Source organism: Enoplosus armatus, chromosome 22, assembly GCF_043641665.1.
Source record: "Enoplosus armatus isolate fEnoArm2 chromosome 22, fEnoArm2.hap1, whole genome shotgun sequence".
In the NCBI taxonomy this organism is placed as follows: Eukaryota; Metazoa; Chordata; class Actinopteri; order Centrarchiformes; family Enoplosidae; genus Enoplosus; species Enoplosus armatus.
In genome coordinates this window covers 15,524,404-15,535,892 of record NC_092201.1, presented here as the reverse complement: position 1 = coordinate 15,535,892, position 11,489 = coordinate 15,524,404, and the positions used below count along the sequence as shown (strand labels likewise).

General features: G+C 44.9%; 1 protein-coding gene across 1 annotated transcript; it reads right to left on the bottom strand.

Annotated features, from left to right (window-relative positions):
- Positions 1-827: 827 nt before the first annotated feature.
- LOC139305025 (chloride anion exchanger-like) lies at positions 828-9,126 on the bottom strand. The gene is made up of 20 exons (XM_070928961.1): positions 8,996-9,126; positions 8,258-8,397; positions 7,511-7,621; positions 7,265-7,425; positions 6,940-7,104; positions 6,688-6,840; positions 6,302-6,384; positions 5,892-6,039; positions 5,672-5,785; positions 5,423-5,500; positions 5,245-5,340; positions 4,989-5,095; positions 4,241-4,310; positions 3,521-3,613; positions 3,135-3,230; positions 1,968-2,195; positions 1,810-1,864; positions 1,301-1,446; positions 1,134-1,193; positions 828-854 (listed from the first exon to the last, which is right to left on the bottom strand). Exons 1-20 carry the CDS (start codon positions 9,124-9,126, stop codon positions 828-830), a joined length of 2,262 nt encoding a protein of 753 aa, XP_070785062.1.
- Positions 9,127-11,489: the final 2,363 nt, after the last annotated feature.

Sequence of the window (11,489 nt, the reverse complement as noted above, 5' to 3'; positions counted from 1 at the left end):
AAGCAAACCAACAAAGCAGGCAGAGCTGCAACGATTACTCGATTATTTGGTCAAAAGAAAATGACTCGCCAACTATTTGGATGATCGATAAGTTGCTTCGCTCATTTTTCAAGCAAAAATGTAAAACGTTTGGGGAGGATTTTGCTGCCTTTGTCGTTTATTTTGGTAGATGACTTTGGGCTGTCGGTTGGACAGAATTTGAATTTGAATGCGTCACTTTGGGCTGTGGGAAATTGCGATGGGCATTTTTCACAATTGTTGTGACATTTTATAGGCTTCGCGATTAATCGCGACAATGTCCAGCGAGTGTGACAGCTTTTTTAACAGCATGGGGTAGCGCCCAAACCAAAGCTGAAGGACACTTGGCTTGTGGATACTTCGCTTAAGCACTACATGAAAGAAAAACCCATCTAAACGTTGAACGTCGTTATTTATTGTAGAGTGATAAAATATGTATTTCAATATTTCAGCCACTGCACATTCAGTCCCTTTCACATTGCTTTGGTCCCAAGCATTACTTTGAGAACAGTGTGCCAAGAAGTTCTTTTAGCATGAAAATATAACTATACAACATGTCAAATATATTGCGCCTAGGATTTCTACAAATTCACTATATACAGTATAAAAAAACAACAACGTCATGAAATTTGTTTTCTTACATTACAGTAAATACTGTATATGTAAACTTATATTGTCAGATGTATAAAGTAAAAAAAAAAAAAAAATATCAGTGTACAACATGATCTGTGAAACATTTACTCTTTTTGTGTTTGGTCTTTTTTGGGGCGTTTGTTTCCCCAAGAAATCATCATCTTCTCATCCAGAAGTTAGAACCTGGTCTCTGGATCTGGAGCCTGTGGGGGAGGAAGGAGTTGTGTCTCAAGTTTCTACAAAGTTAATGATGGAACTTTTTTTCTGGGATGGTGCAGCTGCTTCCATCTTCAGCTTAAAGGCATCACATTTAAAGAATGACTATTTCAGGTCATAAAAGGCCATCGTTGTCCAGTGGGGTTTGTTGGTTAATCAAAGGGCTTTGACCCAGAAGAAACACACCAACAAATGGCATGAAACCAGAAGTGTAGGACATGGCTAAAGCAAAGGGGATGAAAACCAAAGCAGGTGCGGATACGTACGTTTCTGTCTCTGCTCCTCACGCTGCCTCCAGGGTGGTGAACTGTGACTGTTGTTATAATCTGCGGAACAACACCAAGAGTTCGGTATTCTGTGCATATTCACAGCGCCAATGTACCGCATGCTATGTTTCTGCTGTAACAAAAATGGCACGCCGTGTCGTCTTTACCCTCTCGTAGTCAGATTTCGTTTCCATGGACTCCGGGTGTTTCTCCAGGATGTGCAGCATGGCGTCGTGCAGTGTCAGGAAGAACACCGACGGACGAACCTCGTCGTCAAAGAAGCAGCAGCCGTGCAGTTTCTCCAGGATGTAGGCTGCGGGCGAGGAGAGGAAGTGTCGGAGACAAGTCGTTTATGACATGAGGGGTTGTGTGTCAGCATGTGGCTTTTCAGTTAGTTAATACTGTTGGCTGAACAGCATTTTGACACCAGAAATGGACACAAAATGGAACAAAGACACACAGGGTGGGCATATAAAACATGTATTTGTGGGCAGTGTAAATAATAAATCAGCAAATGTCCACTGTGAACACTCCAATTATTATTATTCATATTACTGTCATTGTTAAGGCTGTTATTGCTGTTGTTAGTCATATTTCCATTATTATTTTAGTTGCTATGGCTGTTACTGGTGCTGCTATACATGTCTGTCTATCTGTCTGTCTGGTTTATACTTACGATCACAATCCACAATGTAGACCTCGACTTCAACGCGGATCAGCTCTTTCAGTGCCTGCAACAACAAAGAAGAAATAAATGAAATTGAGAAGACGATTAAAGAAAAACAGCCTGAGTAAAACAACTGCTCCTGTTGCTGCTGGGAATGAACAACTCACCGTTTTGAGTCCCTTCAGAGCAGAGATGTCCAGGAAAGAGACAGCAGCGAAGTCCAGGATCAGGCTGTGGACGTCCACTCTGGGAACAGCGATGTTGGCGGGAAGCTCGGCGTTCCAGTCGATCCGGGCCGGAAGGTCCTTGAAGTCCGTCGGCAGGTCCAGCTCCTCCATGTTGCGCTCATCCCCTGACTCCTTGATGGGTCCGCATGAGGTATTCAGGAAGCCTTTCTGTAAAGGTAAAAATACAGACACACAGAAATAAACATGACAGTGAAGTGAATGGAAACACACATCTGTAATCTGCATTTTCCGTCACAAAGTTTGGGGAAATTCGGTTAAAGTTTGCGTTACATGTGGTTGGAAACCTGACTTATGACTGATGGGACTCTGGTGTGCGATCATGTCCTCGTAGCAACACTACAGCACTGCTGGTGGGTGTGTCTACGTCTGTCTTCGTCTGTCTGCAACCTCCCCCTTAGCCAAGTCTGGGAGCAACAAGGTTTGCAGTGCAGGCGGCATTGCAGCACTCAATATTTTCCTCATAATTAATTGTATAAAGGTACTTATAAGTCATCTTTGGTACATAATCATACTTTGAAAGTAAAAATATCAAGGGTGCAACAACTGACCTACATTTTACCGCCTCAACGTTTACACTCCAAAGGACGCGGTTATAGTCTGCCCGTCGTAAATGTTGTGGACATGTTGTAAACCAAAGCACAACAAAACCCTCGTCTGCTCAACACATCGCAGACCTGGTCCCATTGTGTTCACTCAATCAGTTGAGATCATTTGAGATAAGTGGAGGGGAACCTTTGCACCGTCTGCTGAGCAAATGATATCACAAGCCAGATTTCTTTTTTTTCTTTTTTTTTTAAACTAAAGCTTCAGCATCAACGTATCAATTTTCAGAATAGATTTGTTTTCACTAAAATGGTATCCAAGTCATCGCGATGTTTTTATTGTTTCATTGTGTAGACATGTGCGGTACCTCCACACTGCTGATAACTGCTGAGTTATCGAACCAAAACAGGGACGGACAACAACGACGGCGTGAAAATAAGAGTGAGAGAGACTTTTATGGCATTTGCGAAAGTGCTACCAGAGTGAGAGTGCGTTGCTGTGAGAGCGTGCTATCACCTGAACGAGGTCAGAGGCGTTACTTACTGATGTCCACTGCAGGTCTCCCTTCTCCAGAAGTTTCCGGATGGTCCTCAGGGCCTTATTTCTCTTTCTCAACACCCTCAACGGGTTAAATCCAATCTGAGGAGACATTAGCGTGAAGTCTGTCACAAGTTTTGGAGACGGAAGAATCAGGTGAAAGTTATATTCTCCAATCTGTCTGTTTACAACATTACCAAAGTCGATTTGGTTGGTTTTGTTTTTTTGTTTTTTTTTATGGCATTTTCCACTGAATGAGGTGCTGTGTTGCAAACTAAATGAGCTGAGTTGAGGATTTTGGATACAGATCACAATTATTCTATCAGGATGTGACCTCGGCAACAAAAAAAAATTCAAAATGCAACGCGGTCTGTTGCCGCTGTTGTACTTACAGCTTCCAGCAGCTTGCTCCTGAAGAACTCAATGTTGGCAAAGAAGATTGGTGACGGTATCCTGAAGATCTTCACGCCCTCCGGCTCGTATATCTGGAGAGAGTCATTACCTTTATACCCAAAATTATAGCCAAAGTCATGGCAAAGGCGCCGCTAGTCTCTTGAAAGTAAGATGCCAACATAAAAAACGGGAGCAAGGAAGCAAGGGTGATTCTTATCACCTCTCTGGTTCCCATGACGTCTAGGATTGGGATTGGTTGGAACCACTGGTCAATACCACAATAAATGCTTTAAAGGAGCATCTAGATGAACAGACTGAAACCACTCTCATCTGTCCATTAAATGTATAGCTGGAGCCAGCAGCTGGTTAGCTTAGCTTTGCACAAAGACTGGAAACAGGGGATATAAGTGATCTGACTGTAAAAAAAAAAAAAAAAAAAAAAGCTCACTAATTAACATGTCTCATTTTTTTTTTATCTGTACAAAAAAGTGTAAAAATGACAATTTGCAGTTTTTTAGGTGGTTATGTGCCAGACAATTACGCATTAAACAAACAATAATGTGCTAATTATTAAGCCTTAGAGGTGCTGGCAAGTGGATTTTGTTACCTTGAGTGGGGCTGGCTGTTTCTTTATGCTAAGCTAAGCTAACTGGCCGTGGCCTTAACAGACAGGTATGAGAGTGGCGTGGAAGACACCTGATAGAATACAACCAACTTACATTAATGTAATCCTTTCTGTCTTTGTAGATATTCGTTCCTTTGATGTTGGCCAGCAAACTGCAGCGAGGGCTGGAAAAAAACGAGAAAGTAAAGAAACAAAAACTTTCAAAAAACGTTCCAACTCTGGTTTTGAGTAGTAATAAGAGTGTTCACCATCGTAGTTTAGCAGGTTAGCATGCTAACATTTGCTGATTAGCACTTGACGCAAAGTATTGTGGAGGCTTATGGGAGTGTCATTCGTTTTGTATTGGACAAATGACAATTTTGACCTGATGATGACGCCAGGTGAAAAGTTAAGGGATGAAGACAGTTGTTACAATTCATCCTGACGGGGACATGAATGTGCGTACCACATTTAATTGCAATCCATCCAGTAGTAACCAAGACATTTCAAAACCCCATATGTGAACCTCATGGTGGCGCTAGAGTAAAAGTCAAGGAAATCGCCAAAAATATATATATATATATCATATATCTACGAACCATGAATGTCTGTACGAAGTTTAATTGCAATCCAATAGCTGATGAGCTTTTTCGAGCTGGACCAAAGTGGTGGACCAACATTTCAATCCCCAGGGCTTCACCACTAGCATGGCTAAATATTAGGGCACTCAGGACGGTTCAGTTCAGTGAAAGAAAAACTGCATGCTGCCCAGACTTTCAGAAAGTTATAAGCTAAGAAAAAAGAAAATCGTTTTTGTGTTTATGTGTAAAGAAAAAGTAAAGAGTCGGTGGCCAGATACTTACAACTGAGCCCTGAGGACGACGCTGATCAGCTCCACACCGAGGCCTACAGCCAATCCGAGATCCAGGCCCAGTAAGATGGCTGCAGTACAGGTACCGATCCACACGACCTGGATATAGATGACGGTAAGAAGCAGAAAAGTCAATATGACATCTTAGCACAAAATGACCATATCAAATCTTAAAATGAAGGTAGTTTTGGCTTTCTTTAGGACTCTCTATAGCTTTCTATATCCTCAGAGTGTGTGAGAGAACCTACACAGTCTGGTTTGTCCCTCTTCCACAGGTACGGGACGTCTCTAAACTGCATCAGCATGCCCTTCAGGTTGACGATGACCACAGCGCCAAGCACAGACTGTTAAAATAATGGGTCAAAGGTCAGATTTCAGCCAGCCCAGACTCCAAAGACTTCACTTGTATGTTGGTCCGAGGTTTACCTTCGGGAGCGGATCCAGTAGGAATCCAATGGCCAACGTGACAATCATCACTATGACAGCTGACAGTAAACCAGCTATCTGAAAAGGACAGAGGAGGTATGTTAATCCACGTTGGTCCCAGTTTATTGTGCTTCAAAATACTCAGATTTGACTCAAACCTGTCTAGGGTTCGGGGGTTTAGGATTAGGGTTAGGATTCCTCCTTTTCCTTCCTTAGACTTAAGGTTAGGATTAAGGCAAATAAGTTCACCTGAGTCTTGCCGCCTGTGCTCTCCTGCACTGCACTCCTGGAAAGCGCCGTGCTTGCAGCGAAAGACTTGAAGGAAGCTCCAAAGATGTTGCTGACTCCAAAGGCTATCAGCTCCTGCAGCCAGGTCAGAGAGAAAGCGTGTCTTGTTATCTAAATCCTGCATTAAACCTCTTGCTTTTTTACTTGAACGTTTCAATCAAATCGTGGCTTTGTGACATACCTGGTTTCCATCTATGGTGTAATCGTGTTTTACAGAATAGACTTTTGCCACGGAGAAAGCAACAGCGAAACCCACAATGGCCATGGGAAATGCTTCCACTGCCGTCTCCTGGAAGATGTGCAGGTTGGGGGCCATTGGAGGCTCGTACCTGAGAGCAGATATCAGTCTGTTATGTTGAGAAATGTCCGTTTCGTTTCACATTGTACTGCTTCAGATAGCATTGTTCATTATTATTTAAGCACTGACAGGGAGTTAAACTGGGGGGGGGGGGGGGGGGGGGGGGTGTCACCTGGGATAGGTTTGAGACTAGTCCTATTGTCTAGTGGGTGCTTGGCCTTGAAGTTTAACTGCATCGCTATCACATAACTTACACAATTCCTCGGTTTTAGCTATTGTGCAAAGTGTCTTACCCCTTTGGAATATGGCCAACAATATCAATGCCATATCTTGTCTTGAAGTCAAATGCGTATGAAACTCCACATGCAATGACAGTCTGGAGAAGAAATGACACAAATCGCTAAATGACATGAGTTGTTAGGCCTGACTCGCAGGATTAGTTTCAAAATGAGAGACGTTTATTAGCTCCTGGTTTACAGACCGTGAGCTGTGAGCCTTGGATTGACATGAATGCTTTCTTTTAAGTCCCGTAAATGATTTCACGAATCGGATTAATGATTGTTGTGGGCAGCATTATCCAGCACGGTCATAAAAAGTCACAACCAAAATAATCACTATTGTTGTTTATAGAACCGACACGCCTTCACGTCTCAGGCTATGGAAAGATCGCGTCGCTCACCATGATAACCTCTATGGGGATGGGCACCGGCAGCTTGGATTTAAATCTGTCGTTCAGCTCCTTCACGATGAACACCACCACCATGATCACCAAGGAGATCACCACGTCGCACACATTGGTGGAGGTTATCTTGTTGAAGATGATCTCCAGGGTCTGAAAAAGACAAGGAAAGTGATAGGCGTAATAGACGAATGACCCGCGCTCCTCGGCTGTGATAAACAGTGAGAAAGCTTTCCGCTGTTCCGCGCTTACGTATATGATAGAGAGCGGTCCGCTGATGCCTGGGACTTGCAGCCCCAGCACAAACTTGAGCTGGGACACCAGGATGTGGATGGCAGCTGCAGTGGTGAAGCCTGACACCAGAGTGTCGGACAGGTACATGACAACGAAGCCCACCTGCAGGACACCCATTGCCAGCTGGGCGAGACAGAGATGTCAGGATGATGATGATGATGATGCGGTAGTACATAAAACCCACTATAACTCTGCGACAACACTATTATTGTGTTGACAAGATAAGAGGTATTTGCCCCCGCCAGCGTTGATGTAGCTGTTGAAGGGAGCGAGTGTGTTTCACCTGCATGATACCGGCGAGGAAGGTCACAGAAGAGGCCACCAACACTCTCTGTTCGTCTCTGGTCAGGCCTTCGAACCCTGTGATGTTGGCGGGCGGACCCTCGTCTGGGACCAACCTGGTGACCACCGAGCCGATCATCAGGCACAAGACTGGGAACGGACCTGCAAAGGGAGGCAGCAGATTAGCTGTTAGGGAGCAGTTAGGGGAAAGGGATAGAAACTCTGCACACACATATACTGGCCTTACCCACTGAGATGTGTCTGGAGGTGCCCAGGAAAAAGTAAATGATGACAGGGAAGAAGGCGGAGAAGAGTCCGTACCAGGGTGGCAGTGAGGCCAGCAGACAGTAGGCCAGACCTGCAACACAAAGACATGCACATATTACACTGATTTATAGTATGATGCTCTCGTTCATATATATATATATATATATATATATACATTCTTAATTTTGTGGAGAAGTAAAAACACCCCTTTTTCTGTAAGATGTTTAGATGAACTGAGATTTAAATTGTTATCATTGTTTTAATGTTTTGGACATGTATTGTCTGATGCAGTGTTGTTGTTGTAACATTACTTTTTAAGTGTAAGTGTATACATTGTTGACTGTATGTATTTTATTTGAATATGGACCGCAGGAAGAGTAGTAGGGCAACGTTGGGAACCCTTCAGGGAAATACAGGATTTTTTTTTTTCTCCTGCCGATGTCAGCATCGCTGCGATTGAAGATGCATTCTTCTCCGCCCTTTGGTTAGGTCATGCAGTGGGAATGAGGCTGCTGATTGCTACAAAAGTTCCGCCTTCATTTCACAGCGTGTCATGCATACCTTGACCTCGGTGTCATCGACAGCAGATCATTGTTCCAGCGTTCACCAGTTATCGTTTATCACCCGGCCGAAAGCCACAACTCACGTTGCGCCAGTTTGCCTCAAAGGCGACATTACCTCTTCACCTTACCTCCAGGTACCGTGACGCGAGGCGCTTGCAATTTACCTTGCAGGACGGCTACCAGTCCGGTGCTGACACCGGACACGATGTCACTGAGCAGCCACTCTTTGATTCTGTAGATTTTCATCCAGCCGATGACCGGCAGGAGAGAGAGAGCGGCGTTCTTGGCTCGCTTGGCATCACATCTGCAGAAACAAAACACGAGGTCCATGTTAAATGGATAAGGATAAAGTGAGGGATGGAACGCTCACTGCCTCTGAAGCTCTAGGTGTGTTCACCAGATAAAACGACCCAAGATCTTGCACTGTATTTAGGCTCAGTCCTTGCATCAGTCCGGCTGTTTGTCAGTCAAAGACACCATCAGAAAACAAAGGCTGAATGCTGGTGAGTGTGAAGGCAGGAAAGCACCACATAGTGATAGGGAGGCACCTTTTAAACCTTCTGCTACTACAACAAATGCATTCACTTTGAATTAGACATTGTCAGGCGTACTTAAACATGCTGGATATTAATGGACAACTTCTCTCAAGAATCTCATAAGTTATTCTTGCCCAACAGAAAGTCTCATGGACAGGTGCGTTGGATCAAAAACTCAAAAAGTCCCACGCAATCGCTTGATTTACCGGATGAATGTCTGAGGACCAAAGTGAGTGCTGGACTTTTTTTTGGTTCTTTGACTTTCTGCAAACAGAAATGACCCGCCGGGGTTTAACTTTCCTCTACCGAACCTGACCAAAACCACACAGGCAACAAAAAAAAACAAAAGCATTGCGAGTTCCTTACGTGAAGTACTGTTTGACGTGGTCCAGCATGGTCTTGCGGTGCCTGTAGACCTTCTCGTGCTCCTCTGCGAAGGACTCCTCCGAGTACAGCGGCCTGGCCACCACGTACTGCTTCGCTCCCGGACGCATCATCTCGCCTCTGCTGCCTGGGGGACCGCTGCTTCCTCTCTATGTGGCTCTGAGATCCATTAATCACATTAGGGTTAGGAAGAGGATCCTGCCTTGCCTTTGAACATCACTTATCAAAGCACATTAACAGCAAACAACAAAGGTCCAGACCCCCCCCACCCCCACCCCCCCCCAAATACAGGCAGAGCACACGAGCCAGGTCAGGACACTGTCCTGGGTGGGGAGGCAGATTGGTCAGGCTCTATTTTAGCTCCAGAAACAGATTAACACCGGAGAGGATTGTTTTAAATTTTAGCACCCAAGTGTCTTTCTTTTTCAGCACCTTTTAGAATTCCGGCTGCTTGTGAGGATCCACACTCAAAAACCTTAAAAAAAAAAAGTAACATTTTCTGTTTCCAGTAACTTTCATATCCTCATGTAATGCACCGCAGCCCGTCCCACATACCTGACAGTGTCCTAATCTGTCTCAAATCCAAACTCTCCGCTCTCTCGTCCTCTTCCTCCAGCTCCCGGAGATCAACTGCGACCTCAGAGGGCTTAGCCATCAATAAATGCCACCTCCGCCGCTTATCATGACTTTAATTATTAACAGCAATTATGATGAAGTCCCAGCTTCGCACAACTGCTGGACGCCTGCCTTATCCTTGACCATTGTTCTTTCTGATATCTGTAACCCGCAACTTTCAGTAGAGGCTTTCCGCCCCCGAAGAGCATTTGGAAGATTTTGTATCGATGGGCAGGATAGGGAGGATGTGGACAGGACGGACAGGACAGGACAGGACAGGTCATTGTTAACAAGTGGAAATCAAGTAGCTTTTCAGGACGGGAAACGCTGCTAAAGGTCGGCTGCGACGCTCTCCGCCGGGCACTTCAAGGGTAAAAATAGTCCGCTTGCTGCAAGAACCAAGATTGTTTGAGGAAAAAACTGTTGAATGCAAGGGTGGTATTCCCGAATTCACTTATCAAACGTGTGATAAGACACGCTGATAGTCCTGATTCCTGGCATGAAAGTTAAACACATCGCCGGCTCAAATGTATCGGCCATCATCCCAAAACGTAACTGACCTTTTATATTCTTCCTCCACAAAGTGGACAGAGCCGAACAGAACGGGAAGGGAAGGGAAGTCTTCCTTCAAATTTAAAGCAACACCAGCCAAACTGATAAGAAAGAACAGAAACTGTAGGAGAGTGAGGAGTGTGTGTGTGTGTGTGTGTGTGTGTGTGTGGGGGGGGGGGGGTCTGTTACTCACTGGTTTCAGTGCACTCTTATCGAAGTGTCTACTCAGAATTAAGTGGAGATAATTCCTGCCTCCGCTGTTTGTCCAGGATCAAGCACAGTTCAGGCCAGTTTCATGGGAAATGTGTGTGTGTGTGTGTGTGTGTGTGTGTGTGTGTGAACCCAGACGCATACATACATCTCTTTGTGAAAATCCAATCTCCAGTTTGGGGGATTTTAACGGACACGTTCCAGATGTTTTCCCCTGGCAGTGATTTTCCACCAGCACTGTGGATGTATGCTTTTGTTTTGTGTGTGTGTGTGTGTGTGTGTGTGTGTGTGTGTGTGTGGGTGGGGGGGGGGGGGGGGGGGGGGGTTTCTCATTGGAACAGTAACTCCTGTGTACAGCTCATACAAATCACTATGATAAACCAGTGTGATCTGACTGCGGTCAGGCGGTCAGGTGGTTTCGGGCCAGCCTTTGTTCTGTCACACCGCGCTCGGTGATAAACGAGCGCAATGATTGATAACTGATGAATGCTGGAACAATGATCTGCTGCCGATTACACCAAGGTCAAGCACTTTTCCGCTTGGTATGCATTTATTTCCTTTAATAAAAAAATAAAAAAAAAGACATGAGGGAAAGAACAGTGGGTTCATGGGCTGTTTGGGCACGTGCATACGTCGCAGTCACTCTGGACAAAAAAACGTCCACAAGCAAGCAATATACGCATACATACATATGACATACTGACAGAATACACTTATTCTCCACCCTGTCTTTATATACAAGTTGCAATTAGCCATTTACTACACCGCTGTAGGTGTAGGTGTCGTGAGCAGCTACTGTCGGTCTCTCTGCGCCTCTGCTGGAGACTATTCTTGTCCCACTCGGCCTGATACAACAGTCAAATTTATGCATTTGTGGATCATCAGACATGACCGCCCCCCCCCCCCCCCCCCCCCCCCCCCCCCCCCATGTGCATTTGTGCCCTACCCATTGCTTATCAGGCCCGGAGAGAATGTACTCTTACCACAAGTGACTGCCAAAAAGCAAAAAAAAAAAAAAAAAGACAAAGCCGATTCCAAGGGAACAAGAACAAATTGGAACTTCAGCGCACAGAGTGTCCTGGACTGTCCTGCTGGTGTG

Bases quoted from the DNA above. Each gene is read 5' to 3' on its own strand.
- LOC139305025 (XM_070928961.1), bottom strand. From the start codon at position 9,126: ATGATGCGTCCGGGAGCGAAGCAGTACGTGGTGGCCAGGCCGCTGTAC. The intron at 2,196-3,134 runs GTAAGTAACGCC...TTACCTTTACAG, and splicing joins GAGACCTGCAGTGGACATCA to AAAGGCTTCCTGAATACCTC. The intron at 1,194-1,300 runs GTAAAGACGACA...GTTGTTCCGCAG, and splicing joins CGAAATCTGACTACGAGAGG to ATTATAACAACAGTCACAGT.